At 39.5% G+C, this 10,486-nt stretch overlaps 1 protein-coding gene across 1 annotated transcript; it reads right to left on the bottom strand.

Moving 5' to 3' along the window:
* Window positions 1-377: 377 nt before the first annotated feature.
* LOC112589122 (uncharacterized) lies at window positions 378-1,299 on the bottom strand. Its single transcript, XM_025301215.1, has 2 exons — window positions 1,183-1,299; window positions 378-1,070 (listed from the first exon to the last, which is right to left on the bottom strand). The coding sequence occupies exons 1-2, from the start codon at window positions 1,278-1,280 to the stop codon at window positions 650-652; spliced, it is 519 nt and encodes a 172-aa protein (XP_025157000.1). The 5' UTR covers window positions 1,281-1,299; the 3' UTR covers window positions 378-649.
* Window positions 1,300-10,486: the final 9,187 nt, after the last annotated feature.

Raw genomic sequence — 10,486 nt, 5'->3', positions numbered from 1 at the left:
AACCAATCAGTTTTTCATTTCTTATTTCAGGGATAAAAACAAGAAACTTTGATTGGTTGGACGCTTTGACGCTCGACGCTCGACGCTCCCATGTAAAGGTACCTTTAGAATGTGTATGATGACGTCACGCATACGTTAAAGAAAAGATAAGTCGAAACTAGGTCAGACTCAAACCCCAGGTCCTTCGTTTACTGCGCTATCGAACGTCTCTCGAACGTCTACTAAACGTCTCGAACGTCTCTCGAACGTCTCTCGAACGTTTATCGAACATCTCCCAACGTCTCGAACGTCACTCGAACGTCTATTGAACGTCTCACGAACGTCTAATAAGCATCATACGGCAAATAAAGAACTGTATTTTTATCAACATAATTAACATATAAAATCCTAAGAAAGGGGATAAGGGAAAGTTGGAAGAAAGGATGTGGCCTAAAGTAAAAAAGATATATCATAATATATGACAAAGTAATTTATTTCTCAGAATACCAAACAGCTCACAGCTTTGCGCATATCTTTCGAAGCACATGCCAGCAGCTCGCAATCAATAAATAACTCACCGTCAAAGCCAGCGCTTTCACGTATCGCTTTTACCGCATAGCATATTTCGGTAATTTTTTTCTCGAAGAACTTTTACAAAAGTTTGAATTTTTTATCTAACGAGATACGACTGTTCAGACAACTGCGTATATATATGATCAATGCAATATTCATAAGTAAATAACTTGTTCATTGTAGCAGGACTCAAATACAAACACTTAGAAGATTGCATTAATTTTACAATTTTTGAACCATTTAGCTCGAACAATTTCATTCCTAAATTTCGAATCCGTAGCAAAAAGTACGATGGGTTGCGCGCTTCCAGAAGTCGTTGTACAGCGCCACGATTTTCCATCAGTTTTCCCGAAGTGTCTGGATGTAATATTAGTTCATTACCGCGATTGTCACCGAGGATTATTTCCATGGGTAGTCGAGATTGTACATTGAGTCCAATTTCCAAATACTTATGAGACGTTGCAGTCAAAGCATATCTGCGCCCCAGGATGCGAATAGCATGACATGACTCAGGAATTCTATAAAAATATAATGTAAATGTTATATACATTTAAAAATTCGGTCGGGAAAGTGCACACAAAGTACCAACCAAATTCACAAAGTACCAACCAAATTCACATTGATACTCACTTCTTACGTTCCATTTTGCATGGTGGCTCCTCGAAACACTCGTCGTTTTGTTTCCACCTGGAGTGACCCTCATCCTCATCCTCATGTTGAACAGGCATGTAATAATTTGCTTATGTAGCGTTCACTTCCGACGTCAGACATTTTGTTTCACTCTATGTGGAAGCTACTGTCGAACCTTGTCTTTACAGAGCGACTGACGAAACAATATGCAGGAGCTCCTTTTAACACAGGCAAGTTTGCCAATGCTGTATCCCCTCCATCGTTTTCTTCAGAATTCTCAACATTTCTAATGCACATATCAATATATCTTCCGAAACTACATAAATAATAATTTAGATAATAATTCTCTGGCACAGCGTTGTAGCCAATCAATTAAATAGTCATACGTCGATGAAATAATATTAATCATAGCGTATCGCAGTACGAAAGAAAATAATGTGCAGTACAGAAATGCATAATATTTATATCTTTTTATTACAATTTTTAAACGCTGCAATATAATGGTGCTGCATATTACAATATCACATTTTGACCAAAATATTTTTGTCAATCGTCGACGCCAGACTGCTGATATCAAAAATCGTAGGTCTACAAGCTTATTGTAGTATTAGATAAATAAAGAATGATGTGCACATTATATCATATCATAGGGTATATCCTGTGAAGAACTTAGTGCTGCTGCGTATTACAATATCACATTTAACCAAAACATTTTTGTTAGTCGTTGACACCAGACTGCTGATACCAAATCGTAGGTCTACAAGCCTATTATTGTATCAGATAAAGAAAGGCATGCACTTAGGCATACAAAGTCCATAACGAGTCGATATGAGTTTAAGATTCAGAAATGTGTTTAAAAGTTAGTCGAGGAAGTTTCCCGAATTTTGATAACGGCATGTATTTTTGGAAGAATGAAGGGCTATAAAAAGTTCAAAGCAGAACATTCTATAGTTTAGTTGAAGACGAACAGAGTGCACAGTTACAGTGTGTTTACAACGTTTGCTAGAAGAAATGGCAGAATCATCATCATCATCATCATCCGTAGAACGCGAGCTGCCAGAATTCAGGCCGCTCGATTAGGCTCGCTAGGCGAATACTTTCGCATGGGAACAAAAGTGCGATGAGTGTCTCGAGTCGTTGGAACAGCATAGCCGAGCAAACAGCCACGACTATCGGTTGGTTCAGCGCACTCGATGGTTGCTCGTATAGCGCAACTCGAGGGTTTCAAAAATACTTTGCGCAGACGTTTCGTATACGCAGGAGCCGGACATTCAGAACTTTTTTAGCGAGAAATCGATACAGCGTTCAATAATCGAGTATCAACCGGGGCGATTGTAAATACAGATTATATCGAACCTTTTCGATTTCTCCAAGATGCGAAGAATATCGTGCGAAGCGTTATGAAGAGACAAGGTAACGTAAAAGTGAACACTGTGTTCAACGGTGAATTTGTGATGGGTGATAAACGCGCGAACAAGAGCATCAATACGAGGAACGTTGGACTTCTTCCCACATCTGATTTAGACAATTGGTTCGTGACGTGTGTTATCGAACCCACCTTAGCGTCCCTGGAAGAATTCCAGGAACGAGTTAGCGTGGGCACTCTCGCGCATACTCGATCTAACCGTTAATGTTAACAAGTACAATCCATTGCATGCGGGATGTCACATCGAGTTACTGCGCGAAATAAAAATGAAACGGGCTATAATCAACGTGCAATCTATGGACAATGCATGTTTCATATGGGCGGTGGTTGCAGCGTTATGTCCAGCTGACAAACACGCAGATCGTCAATCTTCGTATCTACACTGTACATCGGTGTTGAATATGCAAGACATTGAATTTCCAATGTGCATAAACCAAATTAAAAAGTTTGAACAGCTAAACAATATCTCTATCAACATATACACTATACAAGATAAAAAGAAGCAGAAAAAATCATATACGATCGTTCCGATACGTTTCGTTAATAAGAAGGAAAAGCATGTAAATTTGTTATACAAAGTCATCGAAAAGTATCGGACCCCCCTAATATCTTCAGTTAGAATGCATTTTGGAGAAAATGTCTAATAACGAAGTTGTATGGTTTCAAGCGGGGAGTAAGATGATGACCTCGACTTTGACCTTGACCATGTCCTTCAAGGTCATTTCAAGGTCAACCTTATTTTTTTAAACAGAACCCCCAACATTTTATTACATATTCTTATAGCTTATCTCGAGAGCTTTCCAAAAACACTATAATAAAACATTTTTTCATTAAGTACTTTTAGAGTTATAGAGGTTTGAAGTTAACAATTTGTTAAGTGGTGTGTGATTCCGCCAGTTAAGGCAAGAGTGGTGTGTGATTCCGACCAGTTAAGGCAAGAATGATGTGCGATTCCGACCAGTTAAGGCAAGAGTGATGTGTGATTCCGGCCAGTTAAGGCAAGAGTGATGCGTGATTCCGACCAATTAAGGCAAAAGTGGTGTGTGATTCCAACCAGTTAAGGCAAGAATGGTGTGTGATTCCGGCCAGTTAAGGCAAGAGTGGTATGTGATTCCGACCAGTTAAGGCGAATTTCATTCCAATTGGTCAGCTTGGGCAAAGTATTCAATTGTACCAAACAATTCACAACCAATGTTCAAATTATTACCCTTCAACAGCCTGACAATGTGCCAATCTGTTATAAACAGCTGAAACCGCATTCCGGAACGTTTCCGGCGGTATTAGTTCTATCTCTCGAGTTATTCTCCCTCTTAAATCATCTAAATCTTGAGGCTTGGTGGCATAAACTTTACTTTTCAAGTAACTCCACAAAATAAGTCAAGTGAGGTCAAGTCCGGAGACCGAGGTGGCCACTCAATATGACCCCTTCGCCCTATCCACCTGTCCTGAAAGACCTCATTCAAATATTGACGGACAATGACACCATAATGAGGTGGAGCTTCATCCTGTTGGAAATAAATTTCATCCATGTTTCCACCAGCTATGTCTCGAATAGCTGGAACAATTTGTTCGCGAAGCATGACTGTGTATACTTGTGCTGTCAAATTGCCTTCAATGAAGAAAGGGCCAACTGGTCTACCATTAAGAATACCAGCCCATACTTTTTGTGGGTATTGGGTATGATTGTCTCTTTTCCAGTGAGGATTAACGTCACTCCAGTATCTACAATTGTGTCTATTTACATTTCCAGTCAGTTAAAATGTTGCCTCATCAGAGAAAACAATATTATTAAGTAATAGAGGATCGTCGACAATCATCTCCATCATAAGATCACAAAATTCGATGCGTCTATCAAAATCGTCTTCGGACTACTGCTCGCTAAGAAGAAGACAGCACTGCATCAAAGATTCAAATCAGTGATCCGCATTGTTTGCTCAAGAGCTTGTATTACTATTGATGCCTGCAAGAGTGAGACAAGAAAGATCAGCCCCGCCAACGCTTTCGGGCAAATTCCCGCTAACGCCTTCGGACATCACGCATTCGCAGCTTCTCGCGATCACCTTCAGGCAGTTTTCCGCGATAGCTTACTAGCATAACCGCTTGAAGCCGTACAACTTTGCTATTGGACATTTTTCCAAAATGCATTCTTACTGAAAATATTAGGGGGAGCCGATACTTTTCGATTAATATATTTTCTTTAAACCAATTAATTGGTCTCATTATTTCGCGCACAAAAGTATTAAGGTTATGATTACTGAAAACTAAATAATATTTTACAAGATATTTTACATTTTGTGTCAAAAAATTGTTAACTTCAAACCTTTATAACTCAAAAAATACTCAATGAAAAAATGTTTTATAGTGTTTTGGAAAGCTCTCGAGATAAGCTATAAGAATATGCAATAAAATGTTGGGAGTTCTATTTAAAAAAATAAGGTTGACCTTGAAATGACCTTGAAGGACATGATCAAGGTCAAAGTCTAGGTCATCATCTTACTCCCCGCTTGAAACCATATGACTTTGTTATTGGACATTTTCTGCAGAATGCATTCTAACTGAAGATATTAGGGGGGACCGATACTTCTCGATGAGCTGCTTCTCTGAACTTTTCTTCTTTTTGTTAAATTTTGATGATTGCTTCGCCATTGCAGCTTATGATGACCCGTCTCTCGCTTGTGTCGATACTATACAGTGCTGGACAAAATAAATCATACACCTTTCAACTATTTGAATTTGTTAGTGTAACTATTCTTACAACAAGCAAATATATTATGAGATACAGGAAAATCAAAGCATTTTAAAGTATTTAAATAAAGGAAATGTGAAATAATAAAAATTATGCTCAATTTGTTTGCAAATAATTTATTACTCAATATTGGTGCGTTGTGCCCTGGACAAAATAAATCATACACTTATAGAAAAAAGTAGTCACGAACAAAGAACATTAATTCTAATGGTGCTTAGTACTTGGTGTTGCCGCCTTTAGTTTTTAATACTGCTTCCAGTCGGCGAGGCATACTCTCGACTAATTTTTTCATATATTCAGGATCAATATCCTCCCAAGCTTTCTGAAGTGCTGCATAGTACGATGTCTTGTCAGTTACGTTCGTTTTATCCACGTTCCTATCTAAATAAGCCCACAGATTTTCAATGGGGTTTAAGTCTGGTGATTGTGGCGGCCATTCGAGCAGTTTTATTTTATTAGATTTAAAAAAGGCAATAGTTTTTTTCGCTTTATGCTTCGGGTCATTATCTTGCTGGAAGATAAAGTTAGTTTCTAAATCTAATTTCAAAAGAGATTCTTCCAAATTCTCGCACAATATATCAATATATCTTTCTGCCGTCATAATACCTTCAATTCGAGCCAAATTACCGATACCAGACCATGCAAAGCATCCCCATACCATGATATTACCGCCTCCATGTTTTACAGTCTTCTGAACATTTATTTCTTTGAGACCCTCACCAGATTTTCGCCATACTCTAGACCGTCGTTTTTGTCCGAATAACTCAAACTTGCTCTCATCAGACCACAATACTGTTTTCCAAAAACTTAGAGGCATATTCGCATACTTCTTGGCAAACTCGAATCGCTTTTTCTTATTTATTTTATTGATGAAAGGACGTTTTGACGCGAACACACTTTTTAGTCCAGTTTCCCTAAGTCTACGACGCACAGTTCTACTGCTAACAGTCAGGTTCATCGATTCCACAATGTTTCGCGATGATAGCTTCGGATTTTGTTTTACCATTCGAACGATTCTGGTGTCATCACGAAAAGTTGTAGCCCGTTTTCGACCTTTTCCGGAATAGTTTGCCACAATCCCATGTGTTTCATATTTTTTCCAGATGTGCTGCACTGCTCCGACAGAAATCAAGTATTTATTAGCAATTTTTCTAAAAGAATTACCATTCTGTCGGTCGCGAATGACTAAATTTCGGATATCAAGAGAAATTTGCTTCTGTGACATTGTTCTTGGTTGTCACAATTATTACTGCTTCACCGAACACATAAACTCTAGTCATATATACAATGTAAACAAACAGTAGAATGACGAACAATAGCAGAACGATGAAATGTAAATATTGACAGTTTCCTACCATATATCATTTAGGTGTATGATTTATTTTGTCCAGAATACAATGTACCAATATTGAGTAATAAATTATTTGCAAACAAATTGAGCACAATTTTTATTATTTCACATTTCCTTTATTTAAATACTTTAAAATGCTTTGATTTTCCTGTATCTCATAATATATTTGCTTGTTGTAAGAATAGTTACACTAACAAATTCAAATAGTTGAAAGGTGTATGATTTATTTTGTCCAGCACTGTATGTCAATTTAACTGTAATATTCTACTTTTACATTTCCCTTGATTTCTTTATCTCTGAGCATGTCCAGTCTAAAATTTGGTCCATGCTCTCATGAATGCTATTTATGCTCTGTATGTTTTTCTTCCGGTAGTCTTCCAACCAATCCTTCAATTTTTTAACATTCTCATCTACATACTGCTTCTTCTCAACTCTCATGCAGTAGAAGCTTTACAGCATTTATATTCTCATCGATATACTGCTTCTTCTCAACGTTACTTTCATGCAACAGAAGTTTTACAGACTTTATACTCTCATCCACATAATATTTGTGTGCAGCGTCATTGAAGGCTTCCGGCTGCGGTATATTATGTATCGCGTGCATTTTTGCATCGAAACATTTGCCATCAAAACCTTTACTATTGTCGGTTAGACAAAGGGCATTTTCATGTATGTATCGTTTGGTTGCAACGTCACTGTCGGCTTCAGGTTGCGCTACATTTTTTATCTTGCGCGATTTTGCATCAAAAACTTTGGCATCGTTTAAACAAAAGGCATTTTCATGTACGTAATTTTTAACGTGTTCATTCCATTAATGCGCTTCGATCGGAGAACTATTGCTGTCTAGCAAGCTGCGCCGATGCTGTACCGACTGGCTGACTGACTGACTCGTGTCAGTGCAGCGCTGTTTAATTTATAATAAGACCAGCTTCGCGGAGTTCTTCGATAATCGTTAAAATTTCGTTGTCATGAGCGTTGTTGCCAGCTTGGCATGAAGCATCAAGCAATCGCAGACGATCCACTAGCTCGTTGGGATCATCCCAATGCACGTAATCGATATTGTTGTCATTTAAGGTCATCATAGCTTGCGATGCGTATAAACCTATTCCGGCCACTTTATCGCTCGACGCATGTGATACTAGGGGCGCGATTATATGTTTATATTTGTGTCCCTTGTTACCGAGTATCGGATTTTGCGAGAAGTACCCGCGTCTGTGAGCATTCGTCGCCAATAGTATATTTTTGTATTTTTGCATATCCGCCTCGGTGTACACAGAATCGTTGGGAATTCTTTTGAATATTAGCTCATAAAGACCGGAAGTTCCAATGTATCTCGTTTCGCCTATGATTATATTATCGTCTCTATCCACATCGATACGTTTATCACCGAACATCACTCCATCGTTACTAAGACGTACGCCGTAAACATAATCTATGGTGTTATCTTTTCCACTACTTAGCATAGCTCCCATATATTTTTGACCCAACGGACCAAAATGATCATGTAAAGTTTGTTGTCCTTTGTACGTTCGCAACTGACGTCTAACGGATGTCACTACCGGTTCATCGGGGGTTTCGGAAACATTCTCATCATCATCATCATCAGTGAGTAGATTGTCGATCGGTGAAGGTTCATGTGGTTCCTCATATTATAGAGCTCCCGTCGATGTAGGAACTATCGGAGGATCTTTGAATAGTTTCCGTTTCAGCGGAGTCAATACGGCTAGTGAAAGTTTTGCCTTACGCTTTATCTTTTTTTCGGATTTTAATATTACACTCTTTGTTTCGTCGCTTGTACTCATTGATAGTGACTCAGTTTTAACATCAACATTACTTTCCACATTAGCGCTGCTTCCCGCGATTTGCTTGAGAGGTTCAATAATAGGTTTAAAGTGTCTCTCCAATGCAGCATTTTCAACAATTCTACCGGTTTTCAAAGCGCGATACTTCTTACGGATCGATCCGCTCGTTTTCGCAATCTCTTCCGCTACCTTTTCATGATCCATGATCTTCACGCTACTATTCATCATTGATATGGTTGTCTCGTGGACGTTGAAGATGTTACCACGTTGAGGTTGCAACGACGATTGAGCATCTCACATCACAGCAAAGTCATTAAATCCTTTCCTGTATCGTCCGTTGGTCATTGAGCTGTCCTTATCAATCACTGTGAAACCATATTTATCCTCCCAACATTTGTGACACAATGCACTGAAATCCTCATATGACATGTCGGTATTCACATGATCGTTGTACACATGTTTTAAGTTGGTGCCATCCTGTTTAAAGAGAATCAGAAGATTTACATTATTTACAGAAGATATACATCCCGTATAAGATGCTTGGGTATTTTTGCATACGTCTGACAGAGATAGAAACAGTCAACGTTCGAATGACGACCCACGGCAAAGTATTCTCTTATCGTATCTTGCTTGTCACATGTCACGTCGTCAAAGATAAAAATGGAATTTTTGAACGCTTCAGTGGTTGAAATTACGTCGCTGTTATCGGAGAATGTAAAGTATCCAATTTCATCTATCGGTTTCAGCAAATTTTCCAAGTAGCGATATTTAGGTTGTTGCAACGATTTTGAGTACACGTAAGTTCTCGAAACGCAGACCGTGCAGACTTTTCAGCAAGTTAATGAGAACATTCGTCTTGCCGCAATTCGAGGGATATATGATGCCACGTATGGTGTTCGGAAGCATGTTTCTATGCCTGCGCGCCTCTTTCTCAATCATTGGTTGCGTTCTATTGTCGACATTTGTCACACGTATCGACGTCGGTTGCTTCACGAACCGCATGTTTCCCTCGCGAGTCACAAAATTGATTTTGTTAACGGATCGTTGCGATTGAGCTATATATAGATGCGTCGATCTTGGAAATGCTCAGTTTAGAAAATGTTGCTCCTTCTGACAAATACTCGTGATATTCGAGAGCTAACCTCCGAACAGTTGAAATACATACCGAAGATTGTTTTGTTACGCGAATTTGCAAAGTATATTGACGATTTGTGGGACAGACTCCCTGAACATATAACAGTCGATTCAGAGGTTCAGTATCGTCGATGTTTGGAACGTTACAATCGTCCGTGGCAGCGAACGAATATCGACGGTCCGGCACCGCTGATCCGGGACTGTAGTGAATGCCATCGACAAAAGTCAAAGTCGGCAGCGGTCTATTGAATCGCGCGATAAATGCGCTTCCTATCGAACCACACATTCTCGGATATCAATTTTGTGGTCCTGGAACTCGCTTGGCAAAACGATTGGCCAGAGGCGATCGAGACATTAATTCATTGGACGCGGCGTGTCGTGAGCACGATATAGCCTATTCGCGTAGCAACAATCTCGCTGATCGGCACGTGGCGGATAAGATTCTCGCTGTAAAAGCGTGGAAACGCATAACTTCGAAAGATTCAACTCTAGGCGAGAGAGCGGCTGCTGCAGTCGTTTGGGCTGCGATGAAAGTCAAAACGAAATCGGCATGGGCATGAAGAAGTCGTCCAAGAAAACAATCCGAAAACGAGCACTTCCGATAGCAAAACGGGGTGATATTTTACCAGTTCTACTATTACTGGGAGTTCTCGGTTCACTAGTCGGTGGAGCGGCGGGTGTCGCAAAAGCGGTGAATGGATGGCAAAGCCGCGGAACGCCAGCTAGAAGAATTAAAACGTCATCGCGCAATGGAAGATCGCGCTATGAAAGGTCGCGGAATCTATCTTGCTCCGCACAAGCGCGGGAAAGGCGCTGCAGAAAAAAAAACGTCAAAGAGACGCTAA

This window comes from Harpegnathos saltator, unplaced genomic scaffold, assembly GCF_003227715.2.
Source record: "Harpegnathos saltator strain DR-91 unplaced genomic scaffold, Hsal_v8.6 scaffold405, whole genome shotgun sequence".
Lineage (NCBI taxonomy): Eukaryota > Metazoa > Arthropoda > Insecta > Hymenoptera > Formicidae > Harpegnathos > Harpegnathos saltator.
Note: the sequence above shows the minus strand (reverse complement) of the source record. Positions and strands in the feature narration are given on the sequence as shown.